This window comes from Chiloscyllium plagiosum, chromosome 7 (genome assembly GCF_004010195.1).
Source record: "Chiloscyllium plagiosum isolate BGI_BamShark_2017 chromosome 7, ASM401019v2, whole genome shotgun sequence".
Lineage (NCBI taxonomy): Eukaryota > Metazoa > Chordata > Chondrichthyes > Orectolobiformes > Hemiscylliidae > Chiloscyllium > Chiloscyllium plagiosum.
This window is the reverse complement of record NC_057716.1, coordinates 34956148-34979130: the sequence shown is the minus strand read 5'-3', so window position 1 is coordinate 34979130 and position 22983 is coordinate 34956148. Positions and strand designations below refer to the sequence as shown.

General features: G+C 41.3%; 1 protein-coding gene across 1 annotated transcript in view; it reads right to left on the bottom strand.

Annotated features, from left to right (window-relative positions):
• The window catches only part of kansl1l (KAT8 regulatory NSL complex subunit 1-like), a 94385-nt gene that overhangs the window by 24996 nt on the left and 46406 nt on the right, over nt 1-22983 (bottom strand). The window contains exons 7-9 of the mRNA XM_043694487.1: nt 17863-18016; nt 5974-6123; nt 4981-5127 (exon numbers count right to left, since the gene is read on the bottom strand). Coding sequence (XP_043550422.1) covers nt 4981-5127; nt 5974-6123; nt 17863-18016 — 451 coding nt within the window. The remainder of the gene's footprint in view (nt 1-4980; nt 5128-5973; nt 6124-17862; nt 18017-22983) is intronic.

Here is a 22983-nt window from a genome sequence, read left to right as displayed (position 1 = left end):
TGGAAGTGAAAACCAGGCAGTTTGGTAATTTTGTGTAGTTCTTTTTGTAAGAACTCTGTAATGCGCTATCTGGCAAATGAGTGAGTGACAAGATAGACAACAGGTCACAAGTGTTGGCAAGTGTGAGAGTTCATAGAGTCATAGAGATGTACACCATGGAAACAGACCCTTCGGTCCAACTTGTCCATGCTGACCAGATACCCCAACCCAATCTAGTCTCACCTACCAGACACGGCCTATATCCCTCCAAACCTTTCCTATTCATATACCCTTCCAGGTGCCTTTTAAATGTTGCAATTGTACCAGCCTCCACCATATCCTCTGGCAGCTCATTCCATACACATACCACCCTCTGCATGAAAAGTTGCCCCTTAGGTCTCTCTTATGTCTTTCCCCTTTCACCCTAAACTTATGCCCTCTAGTTCTGGACTCCCCCACCCCAGGGAAGAAACTTTGTCTATTTACCCTATCCATGCCTCTCATGATTTTATAAACCTCTACAAGGTAACCCCTCAGTTTCCGATGCTCCAGGGAAAACAGTCCCAGCCTATTCAACCTCTCCCTATAGCTCAAATCCTCCAACCCTGGCAACATCCTTGTAAATCTTTTCTGAACCCTTTCAAGTTTCACAACATCTTTCCAGTCAAGTGGAAGAGAAATATTAGCTTAGACAGAGAGTGAAAAAGAGAAAGAAAACTATTGCAGAGACACAAAAAGTTCAGAGGGAGCCAGACTCTATGGATACAAGAAATAGATTATTTATTGCACTTTTCCCTCAACAGGGCATCTGCATCAGTGTTAGCTGTGTACCGGCAAGGTTGGGTTGGAGTCAGTGTACAAGCTTCATGTGAATCTGATTTTTTTTCAAAAACATCATTCATGGAATGCAACAACCACTGGCTGGACCAACATTTATTGCACATTCCTAATTGCCGTGAGAAAGTGGTGGTGAGCTGACTTCTTAAACCACTGCAGTACATTTGGTGTAGGTACACCCACATTACTGTTAGGGAGGGAGGATTTTGACATAGCACTCAGGATTACCCCGTTGTCCAATTGCAGAATCTAATGTTAAACACTGTTGCAAGATTTACAAGAATGAGATGTTTGAGTATGGTCAGTGTGTTGTTGAGAAGACTTTAAGGGAAATGGTGTTGGATTTGATCTATCAGACTTTGGTATAGATGGCCTACCTAGCTGGAATCACACCAACATTGTAATTCATACATCACCTTGTGTAGGACAGGCAGAACATCTTTATAGTTTGATAGCAATATCCTGTTAGAGGCAAATACCATTCATTTTGTTACTGGATACCTCATCTTCACCTGTTGCTCAAATCTTTCAAATACTTTGCCTTTCTGAGATAGAATAAGCACTTTTCAGGACTAACAGACCCCACCTGAGAGCCTTTAAGGACTTTGAGAGATACGTGGAGAGAAATCATCTGATAAGGGTGCTATTATCATGCAAGATGGCTTTTAATGTGCACAGGAGTTTCATGTTTGCAGGGTAAAAATGTGACTGTGGCTTTATTTATAAGGTTGCTGATTAGGCCAATCCTACAGCACATGAAACTGTAGGAATCTCACCATGAAGATAGGTTTGTGGTAAGGCACATCATTTGACTGTTCCACTTCAAATGTGAATTTAAACACAGAATAGAACTCACTAAGATGTGCAAGGATTCAAATACAGTAAATCTATAATCTACATATCAAAATATGCAAGAGATAGGTGTCATTCCAATGAAAGGATTTTTCATGGAAATTAAAGATGCTTGCAAAACTGGGCCTAGCAGGAATCCTATGGCAACATCATCAATGTGGATTTGCATGGTGTTGTTACTAAACTTAACTGCATGAGTTGCTGAGTTTGCAAGTTCAATAATTCATACGATGGACGCAGGTCTAGATTGCCATGACATAATCCTGCAGTACAAATGTCTACAGCTTCCACGAATGATATATTAGTGAATAGGTCAGCAATATCAAAAGAGCACATATTCCATTTCTAGCAATATTCAAGTCCTATGTGGTCCTCATAAATGTGAAGGAACTCTTCATTTCGTCAGCAGAAAACTCGATTAAGGCTGTTCTACTCGGACAGTATGTGCTTGAGGAGGGAATTTCATGAACTTTGTCAGCAAATTTGCTTCAACACATCATATGGAAGAATGATTTAGGATTCCTTAGTTGAGAGGAATGCATTATTTTACCCTATATTCTCAAAAATGCTGTTATATGAGCACAAAGTTAATTGACAATTTATGTCATTTGAAAGATAAGCATGAATTCAAATTGAACACAATACTAGTGAAAAAAGTTGCTTCAAGTAAGGAGGATGTTATAAATGCAGCACAAATATGGCAACTAGAAATTTCAATGAGATCACCAATATAGGGATATTTATTTTATTTGTCTCATTGTATTTCAGTGCTTTAACTAAGAAAGTTTTTCAAAACATTTCCAGCTTATTACTATTATCAAGTTCAATTGCATCTTCATGATCAAATATAGGCTTTTCCATGTGCACTTCTCCTGTATCCTCAACAGAAGCCAAGGCACGATTTGGATCATTAGCAAAAGTCTCTCAGGAAGCATGATCATCATCTACTTGCAGGTTCGGTTCCTTAATAACTTGCTTCACCTTTTTCCCAATGATGTGTTACCTTTTTTGGCTGCTTTTTTGCCTTTATATTCTCTCTGATTTTTGTCATAAAACATGTCCTTAAGTTGGTCTTGAGTGATGGTTGGTGTATTTTTCAACAATTGCAAGTTAGCTCCACCAGGTGTTCTTCTGCAGCTGCCATCAACAATCATGAGTCCACAATTCTGTTTGACCTCGCTGTTTGAATCAGGCATTCTATTGATTTCTTCCTCCCAAAAATTTTAAATAACCATTTGAATCAGATCAGTTTTTGATTACTGGAGCCTGTAAGCTATTTCAACTGAGATCTTTTGTGAACTATCACCTTCTTTAATATCATAGGTTTCTTTATAGTTCATTTCAAGCCTTTCCCTTAGCCTCTCCTTCACTGGCCTTTTTTGCTTGAAATTGCTTTGATTACACTCTTCCTGGTCTTTGATTTTCCTTCCGTCCTGTACAGAGAGTCAGAGTCATAGAGATGTACAGCATGCAAACGGACCCTTTGGTCCAACTTGTCCATGTTGACCAGATATCCCAACCCAATCTACTCCCACCTGCCAGTACCCAGCCCATATCCCTCCAAACCCTTCCTATTCATATACCCATCCAAATACCTTTTAAATGTTGCAATTGTACCAGCCTCCACCACTTCCTCTGCCAGCTCATTCCGTACACGTACCACCTTCTGTATGAAAAAGTTGCCCCTTAGGTCTCTTTTATAATTTTTCCCCTCTCACCCTAAACCTATGCCCTCTAGTTCTGGACTCCCTGACCCCAGGGAAAAGACTTTGCCTATTTATCCTATCCATGCCCCTCATAATTTTGTAAACCCCTATAAGGTCACCCCTCAACCTCCGACGCTCCAGGGAAAACAGCCTCAGCCTGTTCAGCCGCTCCTTATAGCTCTAATCCTGCAACCCTGGCAGCATCCTTGTAAATCTTTTCTGAAGCCTTTCAAGTTTCACAACATCTTTCCGATAGGAAAGAGACCAGATTCTGCTTCTTGCTTGCTCATTTCCTCCTCCTCTCACTGACGCTGCTTTGCTGTCACCTTTTTTGTCGGTGCATAATGAGTAGTCACAAGTTCACATCAAAGCTTCCCTTCATTCCCAAAATTCCCAGCTCTTTCCACAATGTCTTGCTTTTGCTCATGTAACACAGAACTCCAAATATTATTTTTGCCACCGCCTACTTTTGCAGGATTTCCTGGCCCCGTAAAACCATCACCAACTGGACTAGAAGGCATGACCAAAAGGTAGGCTTTAAAGGTAGAATGTTTTCACTATTTAAATACTTCTGACATTTCCTTCACCACAAGAGTCTCTCCTCATCACTGGAATCAAGATCACTCTCTTCACTTGAATTGTCAGATGTTGTGGTCCGGTAGCAATTGCTCAAATCAAATGAAGATGGATAAGCTGGCATTTCATTGTGTGCTTTAAAGGATGTAGTTGGACTGGGACCACTCCTGTTTGTGATATTATATAAATCATTTGGATGAAAATGTAGATGGGTGGGGTTAGCATAATTGCAGACGATATAAAGGTTGGTGGAATTGTGAATAGTGTAGAAGGTTGTCAAAAGATACAACAGAATATAGATCAGTTACAGAAGGTGGCGTGCTTGCCTTTATTGGATGGGGAACTAAGTACAAGAGTTAGGATGTCATATTGCAACTTTGTAAGACTTTGGTTAGGCCACACTTAGAGTATTGTGTCCAATTCTGCTCGCCACACTACAGGAAGGATGTGGGGCTGTGGATAGGGTGCAGAAGAGGTTTACCAGGATGCTGCCTGGATTACAGGGTATGAGCTGTAAGGTGGCTAGAAAAACTTGGGTTGTTTTCTCTGAAGCAACAGAGACTGATAGAACTCTTTAAACTTATAAGATGCATTGATAAGATTGACGGTCAGAATCTTTTTTCAGAGTTGAAATGTCTAATTGTAGGGGGCATGCATTTAAGGCGGTGGGGGAGTTTAAAGCAGATGTGAGGGGCAAGAGTTTTTTTTTAAAACGCAGAGTGTTAAGAGTCTGGAATGGTCTGTCATGGGTTGCTAGTGGAGGCAGATACAATAATGGCATTTAAGGGACTTTTAGATAAGCACAGGAATATGCAAGGAATGGAGGGATATGGACCAAAGGCAGGCAGATGGGATTAGTTTAATTTGTGTCATGTTCAGCACAGCATGATGACCCAAAGGTCTCGTTCCTGCGCCGTACACTTCTATGTTCGACAAATTTTGAAAAAAGCTGCACTTTCAATAGCAAATTCAACAATGGCGTATTACACACCTGACAGCAGCTTTCCCAAAACTACCATTATGACCTTACCAGCTACTTTCTCATTTGAATGTCTCCTCTTTCTTAATTCTTTAAGGGGCTTCCTCAACTCTGGAGTCTGCAACCTTAAGTCAGAAGCTGACTGGTCCCAGTGCTGTGTGAGCATCTTTGTATAATGGTTTTTCTTCACGTTAGACCCTGGAAATCAATTGGACAATATCAATAAAAAAAATCTGGGTCATATGCACTAAGATACAAATATGATTTTAGAAATTCTACACAACCTAACCTAGAAAATTCTACACAACCTAATTTAATTACCATTACTTTTTACATCTGTCAATATTGAAAAGCTCTTCAGGGACTTTTACATTATAACTAAATTACAACAACCTTATGTACGCTGCCTCTTCCCCCCTCCAGAGGGGCAGAACTTTACCCTAGCAAGGATCTGACACCATTAAAAACAGGGAAGTGCAGAGACACACTGTGCAGACCAGTAAACTTCAGAGTAGACAATAAGTTCCTATTGTAATATCTTACAAATCTGGCTACAAGAACATTACCAAACCAGCACCACACAGTTAGCTATTTCAATAACAGGGCATTGTGCACATAAAGTGAAAATTATAATCTATAAAACAATTCAAAGAAGGTCTGCACAAATGACAGCAAACTATACACATTGCTCTCACCACCAGAATTAGTCTCAAAGATGACGTCTGGTGCACACTAACCTGCAGAAACCTTTACAGGAATTGCAATTTAAAAATTATGAGAACCTGACAAATTTAATTTTCGTTATGACAATAACATTCAAAACAGATCAGTGATCCAAAATGTTAACCCAAATTGCCTCTCTAAAAGTGCTGCCACACCTGCTGTGCATTTCTAGTGTTTTTTTATTTGTATTTCAAACTCTGAGCGTCTAAATTATTTTGTTCTGGGATTCCAGTTAAGTATTTGTGCCTTTACCTATAAAATTGCTTTTAAGAAAATGAATACATCAAAATGAAAAACTAAAACAGGCAAGTTCCCACTTACTGATTGAATCCAAGGTATTCTCACATGGGTGACTTTTACAGGGTGTACTGTTTGATAAGGAAGCCTTTAATTCATTCATTGATGGAAAAGGCTGCTTGTTCCAGTCTTCATTATGTAACAAAGTTTGAACGTGTACACTAACAGGCATATCTACAAAATGTTAAAAATAAGATCATTTCCTCAGTATATGATTTTATTTACAAGCTGTAAAAAATGTAAATGCATTTTGTACACAATATCACATTACAACTGTGAATTCATTCTTTGGTTCTAGATGAAGTTAAAATACTGCTAAACAAAGAAATATACAATAAAAACAATTAAACGGCAGCTGATTTACACTTTCAGAAGGGAGCATGGTTACTGGATTCTAAATCAATCACTTTGCTGTAAAATGTAGGGCAGGTATCCCACTGCACTGCAATCTTTTCAATTTATTCTATCCTCCTTAGAGACAGTGCCTCAACTTACTCTATTTCCCCCTTAGACACCAAAGGGTTGGTAAACTTTGGCCTGTGGATATTCTTAAACGTAAAAAATGGAATGTGCTAGAATTCCTTTGATTGCATCTCAGAAGATATGCTTGGAATTACATAGAACCTTTTATTATCTTCCAGTATGTTGCAGCCAGTGAAGTATTTCTGAAATGTGGTATGTTGAAATGCAGGAAATAGCAGCCAATATGTACACATCAAGCTCCCACATAGAGTAATATGATAATAACTAGGCAAATGCCTTGCAATGTTGATTGAAGGAAAACATTGGACCGAAGGGCCTATTTCCACACTGTAGGGAATCTAATCTAATCTAATACTCGGAATAACTCTGCTTTCACTTGAGGTTGTAGGTGGCCTTATCGGAATGGAAAATGGAAAATAAATCAATAGCAATGGAGCCAGTGGTCTTCTATATACAAACTGCACCCAAATAGAATACAAATATTCAACAAAACTGTCCTAGTGAGATAGAATCATAAACATCCCTAGTCATTCTAGTTTTAGGTTAAGAATCCTCCACTTTGTAAGGACAGCTTACAGATAAAGTAACACTTTCATACAGAATGGTTAAGAGTCATCAGACTTAAAACATTAACTCTGCTCTTTCCCCGCTGAGGGGAAAGTGAGGACTGCAGATGCTGGAGATCAGAGTTGACAGTGTAGTGCTGGAAAAAGGCTCTTGCCCAAAACGTTGACTCTCCTGCTCCTTGGATGCTGCCTGACCGGTGGTGCTTTTCCAGCACTACACTCTCAACTCTCTCTCCACTAATGATGCCAGACATGAAGAGTTTCTCCAGCAATATTTGCATTTTCTTCAGATCTTCAACAAGTGCAGTTCTTTGTTTTATTAAAAACAAAAAAAAATTGTGGTTCATTGATGATTACTCCTTGGGAAACAACAAGTTAGCAAAGTTAGCACTATGGGACTGAAAGCCAAACGCAAAATGAATCTATCATGGAGTTCAAATCAAGTGCCAGCATTAAATACAAAGGAGGTTATTATTATTTCTACAATCAAATGACATCCATAATCCAGCCATAGCTAGGAAATGCTTGATAAAGAAAAATGGCTGAAATGTATGACGCTAGTGCATCATTTATCATTGATGTTTTGCGAGCAATTAACAGGGTTCATTTATCACAGGAGGTGTTGAAAGCAGAATCATTGCCAATTGTTTACGGCACTAAATCTGTCTTATTGCAAGCATCAAAGAAATAACTGTATTTGAATATCCCAAACTAATGGACAATCCTTGAATGATTTTGATAATGGTCAAGCTCTCTCAACAGTTTTCAACAGGGAAAAAAACCCAGAAAAGTTCAGAGTGCAGGAAGACTGTTGCACTGGAATTTCCAAGGCATAAGACCATAAGAATTAAGAACAGGTATAGGCTGCTTGGTTTCTCAAGCCTGGTTGCCATTCAATAGGTTGATCACACATCCCTCATGTCCACTTTCCTGCCCTTTGCCCATAATCCATGATCCTCCTATTGATTAAGAATCTGTCTCAGTCATAAGTACACACAAGGTATCCTGCTGCTGCAAGGCAGCAGTGCTTAGCACTAAGCCACTGTGCTCCATCTTAATCTCAGTCTTAAAAGTTGTGACTCTTAATTTTACGAATAAATCCTCCAATTCTACACTCTCCCAGGAGGTTAAAAACATACTTTCAGCATTTACCCTGTCGAGGCCTTTAAGAATTCAAAATGTTTCAATGACATCACCTCTCATTCTTCTAAAATTCAATGAGTAGAGTCCCAACCTGTTTAGCATCAGTCCATAAGACAATCCATCCACACCAGGGATCATGCTAGTGAATATTCTCTGAACGGTCTTCAATGAAACAATATTTTTAGACCATATGGTATGGGAGCAAATTAGATCATTCAGCCCATCAAGTCATTCAATCATGGCTGATAGGTTTCTCAACCTCATTCTCCTGCCTTCTCCCTGGAATCCTTGATCCCCGGTTAGGCCACTGTTGGAATATTGCGTGCAATTCTGATCTCTTTCCTATCGGAAAAATGTTGTGAAACTTGAAAGGGTTCAGAAAAGATTTACAAGGATGTTGCTAGGGTTGCAGGATTAGAGCTATAGGGAGAGGCTGAACAGGCTGGGACTGTTTTCCCTGGAGCGTCAGAGGCTGCGGAGTGACCTTATAGAGGTATACAAAATCACGAGGGTCATGGATAGGGTAAATAGGCAGTCTTTTCCCTGGGGTCAGGGAGTCCAGAACTAGAGGGCATAGGTTTAGGGTGAGAGGGGAAAGATATAAAAGAGATCTACAGGGCAACTTTTTCACACAGAGGGTGGTACGTGTATGGAATGAGCTGCCAAAGGAAGTGGTGGAGGCTGGTATAATTGCAACATTTAAGCGGCATTTGGATGGGTATATGAATAGGAAGGGTTTGGAGGGATATGGGCCGGGTGCTGGCAAGTGGGACTAGCTTAGGTTGGGATATCTGGTCGGCATGGACAGGTTGGACCAACGGGTCTGTTTCCATGCTGTACATCTCTACAACTCTAAATCAAGAGCTTATCTCTATCTTAAAGATATTCAGTAACTTGCCCTCCACAGCCTTCCGCTGCAGTGAGCTCCACACCTTCATCACCTTCCCCTCACTCTGAAGCCATGCCCTTGCATCACAAAACTCCTACTAATGGAAACATTTCCATGTCCACTCTATTCAGGCCTCTCAGTATTCCACAAGTTTCAGTGAGACCCCCCTCAACCAGGCAGTATATGACAAGCCCTTCATTCTTAAATAAGGGGACCGAAACCGTACACAGTACTCCAGATGTGGTCTCACCACCAACTTGCACAGTTGCAGTAAGACTTCCCTACTCTTATACTCCACCCTCTAAGGGCCAACATTTTATTTTTTTTTCTTTTTTAAAGTGTACAAATCTTTATTGAGCTGTTTATGGCCAGATGCTCCTGTTTATTTTTTTTTTATTTTTTTTTCTTTTTTTTTTCCTCCCCACACTACCACCTAAGTGCGGTAGTGCTTATTTTATCCCCAGCACCCATGGTGTGTGTGTGCATGTGTGAGACACAGTGAAAGACACAAAGTGCACCAATCTTTTATTCAATTTCCACCACCAGGAAGATAGGAAAACACCCGGGTGGCCAGTGACAAGCACTGCCCTTCACAGCAAGGGACAGTGCTGTGTGCCAACATTTTATTAGCCTTCCTGATTAGCTGCTGCACCTGTGTACTCAATTTCTATGTTTCACTGAAGTTCTACGGGAGAATGCTGGAGCTGGTGAGATTGAGGAAGAGAAGGTACAAATGAGTGGATGTAGAAACCAGATGCATCAGGAGATTTCAACCCAATTTGCTGAAATGCTGAAGGAGTGGATGACAGGCACTGAGTATTGAGATGGAACTGTATCTGCACTATGCAGAATTGACAACATTAATGGAAGATTTTGTTGCAAGCAGGAAATACAAAAATCAATGAGCTTTTTATTAAATGACCAACATTGCATTGTACAGCATCTGTACTGCTCACATTTGATCATATGGATTAATTGAAAGGTCAAAAATCGATTATGTTCTTCCGTTAGCTGTTTTACTTAAATTGCTGAATCCAAACTATTGTAGTAGGTATTGATTGTGATAGATTTCACTAAAGTTCAGTTTATCAAGCAGCAAAATCGTTCACCTGAGAAATATTTAATCTCAACTGAAAAATTATATGGCAAAACCTTCAATAATTCAACATAAACCTTAAGATATACAATTGCAACATCACACATTTTGTTACAGAATTTTTCTGAGCCTATGGGCACCACAGTGCATTCAAATGACAGAGGTACCTGGATACTAACATTTAGGTTGTCGTCACCAGACAGAGGAAATGGGTGACCACCAGACAGGTAACAAGGAAATCTCCCCTGTAAACCCTTTCTCTCTCTCTCAGAAAACAGGGAGAGTGAGGACTTTTCTTTAGAGGCATAGCACTGAGGCTGGTCCAGCTGCTTTAGGGGCTGTGAACAGAGAGAGGAAAAAATAAAAGAGGGGGAGAAGAGACATGTGAAAGGACAGGAATGGTAGGGGAATCGTGAGTAACGGGAGTAGATAGACGCATCTGTCTACGATAGATATGTCACCAGAATGGTACTTTGTTTCCCGTATATCAGGTTCAAGGACATCTGGAATGGTTATAGGACATTCTGAAGGGGGAGGGTAAATAGGCCCAGTCGTGGGCAGCACGGTGGCACAGTGGTTAGCACTGCTGCCTCACAGTGCCAGAGACCCGGGTTCATTTCCCGCCTCAGGCGACTGACTGTGTGGAGTTTGCACGTTCTCTCCGTGTCAGCGTGGGTTTCCTCCGGGTGCTCCAGTTTCCTCCCACAGTCCAAAGATGTGCAGGTCAGGTGAATTGGCCATGCTAAATTGCCCGTAGTGTTAGGTAAGGGGTAAATGTAGGGGTATTGGTGGGTTGCGCTTCGGCGGGGCGGTGTGGACTTGTTGGGCCGAAGGGCCTGTTTCCACACTAAGTAATCTAATCTAAAAATCTAATCTAATCTAATTCATGTTGGGATCAATGACATAGAAGAAAAAAAATGACATTCTGTAAGCAGACTTGAGGGAGTTAGGTAGGAAATTTAAAAGCAGGACCTCAAAGGACCTCCAGATTATTCAAAGTTACATAGTAATATAAAAATAGAAGGATAGAGCAGAGTATCATAGAATCATACAGCACAGAAAGAGACCTTTGGGTCCAAACAGTCCATACCTGACCATAATCCCAAACTAAGTTATTCCCACCTACTTGTGCTTGGCCCACATCCTTCCAAACATTTATTCATTTACTTCTCCAAATGTCTTTTAAACATTAGAAGTGTACCTGCATCTACTACTTCCTCTGAAAATTCATTGTACACATGAACCACTCTTTAAAAAAAAAAAGGCTTCTTTTTATTGAAATGTCTTTCTCCTCTCACCTTAAAAATATGCCCTCGAGACTGGACATTCCCCACCCTAGGGAAAAGACACCTGCCACTCACCTTATCTATAGCTCTCACGATTTTGTAAATCTCTATTAGGTCACACCTCAACCTTTCCATGCTCCAGTCCCAGCATCTCCCTATAACTCAAAACCACTATTCCCAGCAACATCCTGATAAATCTCTTCTGGACTCCTCCCAGGTTAATAATATCCTTACTAATAACAGGGCAACCTGAATTGGACACAGTACTCCAGAAAAGGCTTTGCCAACATCCACTACAACCTCAACATGAGATCTTGATTCCTGTATTCAGAAGGTCTGAGCAATGAAAGTAAGCATGCTAAATGCCTTCTTAATATGTGATGCAAACTCCAAAGAATTATGTATCTGAAACCTTAGGTCCCTCTGCTCTATAACACTACCAATTGTTTAATTGTATAAGTCACGCCCTTGTTTGTTTCACCAAAATGCAATACCTATTTATCCAACTCAAACTCCATCTGCCACGCCTTAGCCCCTTGACCCAACTGATCAACATCTCTTTCTTCACTGACTACTAAATCATCAATTTTGGTGTTATCCACAAATTTACTAACTATGCTCTCAACCAAATCATTTACAGAAATGACAAAAGTGGAGCTACCACCGATCTCTGTGGAACCTCATTGGTAACAGGCTTTCGATCCAAAAAACTACCTTCACCACCATTCTCTATCTCCTACCAGAAAGCCAATTTTGTATCCAATTGGCAAGCTCACCCTGAACCCCACGTGATCTAATTTTACTAATTAGTTGCCACATGGGACCATGTCAAAGGCTTGACTAGAGTCCAAGTAAGCAATGTCTACTGCTCTGCCCTCAGTAACCTTCTTGGTTACTTTCTCAAAAAACTCAATCAAGTTTGAGAGACATGATTTTTCTCACACAACACCATGCTGATTATTCCTAATCATTTCTTGCCTCTCCAAATGCATATAACTCCCACCTTTCAGAATCACCTCCAACAGCTTACCCATTATCAAAGTCAGACACATAGTTCCCAGGCTTCTCCTTACATTCCTTCTTAAACAAACACACAACGTTAGTTGAATCACTGAATGGAGAGATTGTTGCAAGGAGGGCTTTAGATATCTGAGGAACTGGGACCTTTTCCAGGTGAGGGTGAACAATACAGTGAGACTGGGTAGATGTGAACTGGAATGGGATCACGTTCTCACAGAAAGTTTGCCAAAACTGTTGGGTGAATTTCAACTAGATTGACAGGAGGTGAGTTCCTGGCAAGTAGATCTTAAGGGGTAGAAGCAGAGTTGTAATTAAAAGTGCATATGGAAGGCAGAGGAAACGTAGTCTTGATAAGAAAGTATCGAGTTGAATAAGGCTAAATGGAACATACTCCTTGGGCTCCTTGCTTTAAAGTGTAAGATATACAAGCTGAGGGCACAGATAAGCACACGGCAGTGTGATATCATGGCTATGACCCAGGCTTGGCTGAAAGATGAACATGATTAGCAACTCAACATTGCTGGTTATTGAGCATTCAGATGAAGGACATGGAAGGGCATGCAATATTGATCCGAGGAACAACTAAAGCAGTGAGGAGGGATGATGTAGAAAAATAGAATATAGGAGGAGAAGGCCATTTGGCTGTTTGAGCATGCCATGATGATCATGGCTGACCTCCAACTGAAAAACTTTTTCCCATATGTCCCCCATATCCTTTGATCCTTTCAGCACCAAGTTCTATTCCTTCTTGAAATCATACAATGTTGTAGCCTCGACTGCTGTCCATGGTAGTGAATTTCAAAGGCTCACCACTCTCTGGGTGAAGAAATGTTTCCTTATCTCAGTTCTAGTTGGTTTATCCTGCATCCTTGGATGTGACTCTGGTTCTGGACATCCCTGCCATAAGGAAAAACTCCCGTAACCTCTGTTATTTGTGATAATATAAATCTTTTGGATGAAAATGTAGGTGGTTTATTTGTATTTTTTATTTATTGGGACATGAGTGCCACTGGCTGACCAGCATTTGTTGCCTGTCCCTAGATGCCCTCGAGAAGGTGGTAGTGAGTTACCTTCTTGAAACCGCTGCAGTCCATGTACTGTAGGTACCTTCACAACGTCATCAGGGAAGGAATTCCAAGAATTTGACCCAGTGAAAGAACACAGATATAGTCCCACATCAGGATGATAAGTAGCTTGTAGGGGAACTTGCAAGTGGTGGCATTCCCATGTACCTGCTGTCCTTGTCCTTCTACTTGGAAATGGTTATGGATATGGAGAGTTGTTGTCTAAGGATCTTCGGTGAATTTCTGTAGCGTATCTTGAATTTAGTACAAACTGCTGGTATTGAGTTGTGGTGGTGAAGGGTGTGATGTTTGTGAATGCGGTGCCAATCAAGTGGGCTGATTTGTCGTGGATAGTGTCAAGCTTCTTGAGTGCTGTTGGAGCTGCACTCCTCCAGGAAATTGGAGAGTATTCCATCACACTCCTTAATTGTCCTTTAAAGATGATGAGAGGCCTTTGGGGAGTCAGGAGGTAAGTTATTCGCCACAGTATTTCTAGCCTCTGACCTGCACTATATTTATCTGGTGATTCCAGTTCAGCTTCTGCTCAATGGCAACCTCCAGGATGTTGACACTGAGAAATTCAGTGATGTAAACACCATTGAATGTCAAGGGGCAATGGCTAGATTGTCTCTTATTCGATTCAGAACCTGTTGTATTTGTTGAGTATGTATGTCACATCCTTGTCTGATCATCTGGCACCTCTCCTACATTTTGGATGACTTAAACATTATGGTGAGACCCTCCTCTCTCTCCACTTACACTTTATTGTCATCATAGAATCATAGAATCCCCACAATGGGAAACAGGCCATTAGGCCCAACAAGTCCACACTGACCCTCCGAATAGTAACCCAGCCAGACCCATTCCCCTACCCTATTACTCTACACTTACCCCTGACTAATGCACCTAACCTACACATCCCTGAACATTATGAGCAATTTAGCATGGCCAATTCACCTAACCTGCACATCTTTGGATTGTAGGAAGAAACCAGAACACCTGGAGGAAACCCACGCAGACACAAGGAGAACGTGCAAACTCCACAGAGACAGTTGACTGAGACTGGAATCGAACATGGCGCTGTGAGGCAGCAGTACTAACCACTGAGCCACCATACTGCCCTGCCATCATAAAAGCCATCATACCAGGTGAAACAGCTACCCTACACACAGTCAAGACTTTCCAGTACATCCTTACAACAATTTTCATCCTATTCATTACCTCTGCCAGCACTACTCCCACTAACAGTAAGTTTGCAGACAGCAGAAAAATTGGTGAATTTGTAGATATCGAGGAAGGCTGGCAAATGCTGCAGAGGTTGGCAAATATTGCAGTTGGAAAGCTGGCTGGAGAAATAGCAGACAGAGTTGAACCCAGACAAGAGTGAGATGATGAAATTTGGGAGGTCAAATGTAAGAGGAAAGTACACAGGAAATGCCAGGAAATCATGAACATTGATATACAGAGAGGGATCTTGGACTGTAAGTCCATAGATCCCTGAAAGTGGCAACATAAGCAGTTAGATGGTAAAGAACGCCTTCACAGGTCAGAGCGTTAAATATAAAAGTTGGCAAATCATGTTGCAGCTGTATAAAACTTTAGTTCGGCCACATTTGGAGTCTTGGGTGCCATACTGGTCACCACATAATAGAAAGGATATAGAGGCTTTGGAGAGAGTACAAAGAGGTTTACGAGGATGTTACCTGGATTGGAGTGTATTAGTAAAAAGGAGAGGTTGAACAAACTTGGATTGTTGACACTACAGCTTCAAAAAGGTTGAGGTGCAACCTGGTAAAAATATATAAAATTATGAGAAGCATGGATAAAGTGAATAGTCGGAGTGTTTTTTCTTCAAATACTATGGGGAAAATGTTTAAGAAGATTTACGAGGCAAGTTTTGTTTTTAAAAACAGAGAATGGTAGGTGCCTGGAACCTGCTGCCAGGAGAGGCAGTAGAAGCAGTAACATTTAAGAGGCATGTGGAAGACAGGGAATAGAGGGATATGGACATGCACAGGAAGACAGGATGTTTTCAGACTGCCATCATGGTCAGCAAGATGCTGTGGGCCAAAGGAAATCTTCCGATACTGAACTGTTCTGTTTTATACATTGAGCCTGTCTAGTCTGGTTAGACTTTTATAGATTTGTGAGACTCCTCTCTTCTTTCTTCTAAACTACAGCAATTATAATCCTAATCAAATCAACCTCTCTTATACGAAATGAGGAATCATTTTCTGATGAAGGGCTTATGCCCGAAACGTCGATTCTCCTGCTCCTTGGAAGCAGCTGGCCTGTTGCGCTTTTCCAGCGCCACACTCTTGTTACTAGGAATCGGTCTGGTAAACTTTCACTGCCCTCTTTGTGCAGCAAGAGCATCCCCTCCTCTGGTAAGGAGGCCATAACTTCACACAATATTCTGGCTATGGTCTCACGTTACAAAGGCTAACATACCATTTCCCATCTTTACCGCCTGCTGCACCTGCATACATTTTCAGTGACTAGTATACAAAGACACACTGTTGTCACACATTCCCTTCTTTCAATTTATAACCAGATGATAACCTGCCTTCCTGTTTTTGTTACCAATTATTTATCGCACATATCCACATTATAGTGCATTTGCCCAATATCTCAGCTTGCGCAAATCATACTGAAGCATCTCTATCTCCTCATGCTTACCCTTCCACCCACAGAATCATAGAATTCCTACAATGTGGAAACAGGCCAGTTGGCCCTATAAGTCCACACTGACTCGCCAAGGAATATCCCACCCAGACCTATTCCCCCTACAAATACTGATTCCCATCAGTTCCTCCCTCTCATAAACCCAGTGTCAACATTTCTGGTATGCTATTTCTGTCCTTGTTTGGAAATCAGCCATTTCTTTGTTTTCCATTCTAAATCCCTCTACATAATTAGATTCCCTACAGTGTGGAAACAGGCCCTTCAGCCCAACCAGTCCACACCGACCCTCCGAAGAGTAACCCACCCAGACCATTTCCCTCTGACTAACCTACCTAACACTATGGGCAATTTAGCATGGCCAATTCACCTGGCTTGTACATCTTTGGACTGTGGAAGGAAACCAGAATACCCAGAGGAAACCCACACAATCACGGGGAGAATGTGCAAACTCCACACAGACAGTCGGCCGAGGGTGGAATTGAACCCAGGTCCCCGGCGCTGTAAGGCAGCAGTGCTAGCCACTGAGCCACCGTGCCGCCCCATCTGATCATAAGGATCCTATGTTTGTGTTCACCAATCTTTTTCTCTTCACACATTGTATCTATTAAAACTTCTACAATCAATTTTTATCTTCTGAACAAGGGTCACTGAATCCGAAATGTTGACTGCTTTCTGTCCAAAGACGCTGCCAGACCTGTGGAGTTTCTCCAGGAATCTGTTTTTATTTCAAGTGTTAAGCATCTGAAATTTTTTTTTGTTTAGAAGGTTACACTGGAATTGTACAAATGCTGCTGAGGCCACAACTGGAACATCACCCCAGGTTGGGATTATGTTCCTTGGAGCATCAAAAATATTGAGAGGGGACATCACAGAACCATAGAATCCCTACAATGCAGGAGGAGCTCATTCAGCCCATCGAGTCCACACTGACCCCCCCCCCCCCCCCCCCGAAGAGCATCCTAAGCAGACCCATCCCCCTACCCTATTCCTGTAACTCTACAATTCCCATGGGTAATCCATCTCCTTCACATCCCTCGGCACCAAGGGCAACTTAGCATGACCAATCCAATTCACCCACACATTTTTAGAAAGTGGGAGGAAATCAGAGTACCTGGAGGAAACCCACACAGTCACAGGGAGAATGTTTGTGTAGAGTTTGCACAATCACCCAAGGGTGGAATTGAACCCAGATCCCAGGTGCTGTGAGGGAGCAGTGCTAATCACTGAGCCACCATGCTGCAACTACAAAGAGGTATGCAAGATTGAGGGGCATAGATAGGGCAGATAGGAATGCAATTTTGCCATTAGTAGAAGAGTCAATAATCAGGAGTATAGGTTTAAGGGAAGAGACAGAAGGCCAAGAGGAGAGTTGAGGAGACTTGTTTTTAAAACACAGAGGATGATGGTAATCTGGAACTCACTGCCTGAAAGGGGAAGTCGTGTTAGGAACTCCCAGCCTTTGCTGACCAGTACACAAACAATGGCGAAATAGGTACAATGGCTATTTGGATGATGCACCATTGGCATATTGTTGTGTAGTACAATACCTTAGCCAGAATCATTAGATTTGGTGAAAATGCAAAGTTAAATACAACAGAATGAACTGTAAACATTTCAAATACTCAAAAGTACTTTGAAAAACTTTTGTAATAAGAAAATATTGCTACATAACCAGCCTTACCAGAATGGGGTGACAATACTGGATGGAAACAGGGGTCCAACACAGCCACTTGTTCTTCCAGTGTCATCGTCCTTGGGTCTATTGCATCAGTTGTGCTGTTAGGACCACACATTTCACAGTAATGTTTACACTGCGCAGGTATCACCTGTTGAACCTGTAAATGTAATTACTAGTTTAAAACAATTTAGAAAACAGCAGTTTCAATTACATATTTTCATCAATTGACTCACAGTAAATGACAATTTGAACCAAGCCAAACGTTCAAAGGAGTTACAGACCGCAATTTAGGAGGAAGGAAAATCACTATAAAATTTTGTTCATTGCCAATATTCCACTGATTTGGAAACTACACTAATGTTCCCATTGAATGTAACCATTTTCATTATTCACAATAACGTGATAACTCGATTACATCGCCAACACTAAGTATATTTGTATTATGTGATCGGTGTATATCACAGGGTTGTACAAGGATGTAACAAGCACCTAATAGTAAAACTACTTGTATTTCTAATTAAGCTAATCTTATTGCTGAATGACAAGGAGATGGACAGGCCTGTAGTCCATCCATGATTTCATAATGTTACCAGACTCTCTCACTGGAAGGAAGAGTACAAGAGATGGGTCTGACCAGCCGAGAACCCTGTCAACAACAGTGCTGGGGTATCCTCGGTTGAAGAAGAAGGTGGACATTTAGGAGGCTCCTTGTTGAAGTTTGCATCATCAGAACAAATGTGACAGTCTCGGAGGAACTGGGAGAATTGAATGGAGTCTTCACAGGAAGAAGGGTGCGAGTACATATAATCCAGTAAACTGGGAGTCATTGATTTAGCGTGGATATTGGTGGCCAGTCTATCTCCAGAAATGGGAACAGAGATGTCGAGGAAGGGAAGATTCAGAGATGGACCAGGATGGTGACGGTGAGAGCAAAGTGGAACCTGATAAACTTTTCCAATTCAGGACGCAACACTGGTATCGTCGAAACCACCGGAGAAAGAGTTTTGAGTGGGGGTTGGAATAGGACTGGAACAAGGAATGTTCCACATACACCACAGAGACAGGCATCACTCGGGTCAAAGTGCATACCCATGGCCACCCCTCTGACCTGAAGAAAATAAAGAGAACTTTGAAAAAAGGTTGCTCAGGGTGAGGACAAGCTTGGCCAGGCAGGAGGCAGCTCATGTCTTTGCTCCAGGAAGAAGCAGAGAGCCCTGAGACCACCTTAGTGGGGGATGAACATGCAGAGTAAAGGAGGTGGCAGCTAGAGCCTAAAACTGGAAATTCTGAAACTGGTGTAAAGCATCCGAGATATTGCAGGGATGTACTAGAGCAGGGAGAAAAGACTGAGTCAAGGTAAGAAGAGATGAGTTCAGTGGGGAGGAGCCAGCAGAAACAAAGGACTGCCCAGGCAGATCCAGTTTATGAAAGTTGGGAAGGAGGTAGAAGTGAGCTGTGGTGCAGAGGTGTAACACCTGTCAGTTTACTTGCTCCCGCCTTACTATCCAAGGGCCCTTACAGATCTTTATCTGCGCTTCACACAATCTAGTCTACTACACTCACTGTTGACAATGTCATCTCTTCTACATTGGGGAAACGAAGCATAGACTAGGTGACCGCTTGCTTTCTGTTCGCAAAAAAGACCCGGAGCTTGCAGTTACCTGCCACTTCAACATACCACTCTGCTCCCTCGCCAATATCTCTGTCTCAGGCTTTCTACAATGCTCCAGCAAAGTTCAACACCTCATTTACTACTTGGGGACCCAGAAGCCTTCCAGTTTCAATATCAGGTGCAGTGAGAGAAGAGCACATAAACCCAGAGTTTATAGGCAGAGAGATCAAAGGATCATACAACTGGTGTGAGTGCAGTGTCAGATAATAAGTCTCTGCAGGTGACTAAGATTATTAGACGATAAGTAAAGTTTCAACAGCTGAATAACCAGCGAAGGAATGACCTATAATCTGAAACAATGAAGCAGAGAGATAATTACAGAAAATTAAAAATAAGGTGGTGCTGGAGACAAAATAAATTACCTGAATAACGTGATTGGTAGAAGAGTCTAACCAAAATAATAAGAAATTCAAAACTATACAAACTAATTAAGATAGAGAAATCAGAATTTATCAAGATGATGGTGTCAAAACAGGTCAGGAAGGAAGATTTTACAGATGCACAACACTGTGGTGGGGTCTCATGTAGCACAACATGAACCCAAGATCACAGGTGAGGCCATCTTCATGGATACAGAACTTAGACATCAGTCTCTGCTCTGTGATAGGGCTAAAAAAAATTGCTGTGCTCTTCCAGCACCACTGATCCAGAATCTGTGATAGGGCGTTGTTGTGTATGTCGAATTCCGCAGTAGTGGATGCTTGTTCGAATATCGGGGTCTGAATGCCCCCGACTGCTGAAGTGATTCCCAACATGGAGGGAACTTTCCTGTCTGGCGATTGTTGCGTGGTAGAACCTTCTGCATATAAGCTGACATTTTCTTAGCTCCCATCAGTTCTGAGGAACACGCACGCAACTCAAAACATTAACTGATTTCTCTCCAGCTGCTGTCAGACCTGCGGAGCTTTTCCAGCAAATTCTATTTTTGTCTCGGATTTTCAGCAACCGCAGTTCTTTCAGTTTTCCTCTAACGTGCAACTCCCTTAGTGTTGTAAAAGAAGAATACATCTGGAAGATGTGTTTCTGCCCTTGCATTTGTGAGGGCAGCAATGTATGAAAAAAAAAATCAATGGCAGAAAAAATAGACATTGTCAAACTACACAAATTTATTCCATTGATAAAAAGAAGAAAAAAAGAAACAAAAGCAGATCACTGCAGAGTGGTTTATGAAGATAACCAATGACACTTTAACAATGGTTTAGCTGGTCTCGAAGATCATGACAACGGAAGCAAAATTTATTTACTTCCATAAAGATCAGGGCTGATTCATTTTTAAAAAACCATAGATGCTGGAAATAAGCAAGCCAAGTAGTATCTGCAACCACCAGCGATAGCCATAGCTTCAATAATGTAAGCACTAAACTCAGGAATCTCCTCTCAAAAGGTCAGCACCTCTCTAAACTGGAGTTCCTTTATATGTAAGTCTTTGACCAAGCTTTGGTACATCTTTCCTCACATTACAACATGTCTCGGTGTGAAAGCTTGCTTTATTGTACTCCAGTGAAGCATCTTTTGATGTTTTGTTAAAAGCGTTACCATGGGGTGGCACAGCAGTTTGCACTGCTATCTCAAAGCGCCAGGGCATGGATTCCATCCACTCTTAGGTGACTGTGTGGAGTTTGCACATTCTCCCTATTTGCATGAGTTTCCTCCAAGTGTGCCAGTTTCCTCCCACAGTCCAAAGACGTCCAAGTTAGGTGGATTGGCTAAACCAAATTGCCCTGTAGCTTGCAGGGCTAGATCGGTTAACCATGATAAATGTGGGGTTACGTAGATAGCACGGGATGCTCTTTAGAGGTCAGTGCAGACTCAGTGGGCCAAATGACCTCTATCTGCTATGTAGGGATTTTGTAATTCTATGAAATAATTATTATTTTTATTGTTTGGGCGAACCTATTCCAGGCATGGGTCCAGACAGAGAATCTGAAATGTTCATTTCTCCATTTTATTGGGACACTGCATAGCTCCTGAGGTTAACTTCTAAATTTTTCATTTCAAGAGTCCAGTTTCCCAGCCAGTTGATGTCATGTCTAATCACAATCACCCACCATGTTTCCACATCCATTCATGTCATTTTCCTTCACCCTCCCACCTAAACTAATATGGACTGTTGACCATTTCTGCCTCAATCACACATCAAGCATCTTAATCAACGTGCTGTATCCTCCCTGAGGTCAATACTGAACTCTTCACCCCTGCTAACGGAGTTCTTAAGATTCTATGTAGTGTTTCCAGTTTTCTTTTTTTTTAAAAAAAATTAGATCATCCCAGCCACCGGCCTTAGTGAATCTTGGAAATCTACTCACAGAAATTCTGGAAATACCCAACAAAGGAGTCAGCATTTGAAACATGGTTTTGGGGTGTGCATCCTTTCATGAGTGCTGTCATCCAGTCTATTCCATTTTCAGAAGTTGACTGCGCTACCATCTAGTTACAGTATTTGTAGGTTTTATTTCTGTTAATTCAAATTCGCAATCTTAATCCTCAACTTTACGTTGCCGCCTGTTGCGAAACCCCGTCCCTAAAAACCCAGACCCTAACAGCAAAACAAAAATCAGGAGTAGAGTAGCTTGGACAACTGGTGTTTTTTGTAATTTTAGATTTCATTTCATGTATATTAAACATTTAATTTGTCTGCACATAAGTACTCAAGAAACTCATGTCAAAATTGCTGAATTGAATGTGTACAATTAATTTGCTTACAAATTATCTTTGTAAACAGTTGCTACCAAGGAAGATAAACATAGATAAGAGAATTGGAACAAATTTGTAATTTAGACTCCAAACTTCCTTACGTGAATGGCAAAACATCAAGAAATGAAGGAAGTCGGGTTTAATTAAAGGTTTAGTGAGTTTGCAGGAGGAGCAATTTCCAGTAATGTCAATTGCTGCAAAAAGCCCATTCATGAATTATACTGTTTCCAGGGTAGCAAACAAGCGTGCAAGCTTCCTAGTGGGAATAGTCTGGCATTTGCTAAGTAATGCTACACTAGACAAATTCTTTTTAAATATCTTTGTGGTTTAAGTTCCTCCACTAGCTCACTGTACGATGTCCTCAGTTTTATATTAAATTAGCACAAAAGGATCATCAGCAGTTCAGCACCAAGAAAACTAAATTCTTGTGTGGACTCTATTTCAATAACATGGGATGCAAGGCAATTTTATGGAAAAAAACACATTAGAAAGCAACCACCAAATCTCATTCAGTTATCACAGCTGACATTCTGTGACAACAAGAGATCTAACTTGCAAAGAACAAAGAATAATAGAACAGGCCCTTCGGCCCTCCAAGCCTGCACTGACCCATTTTGCACATCCCTACTAAAAATTATCTTCACTTACAGGATGTGCATCCCTCTATTCCCTTCCTATTTATGTATTCATCCAGGTGTTTCTTGAATGCTGCTATTGTGTCTACTTCCACCACCTCCTCCGGCAGTGTACTCCAGGCA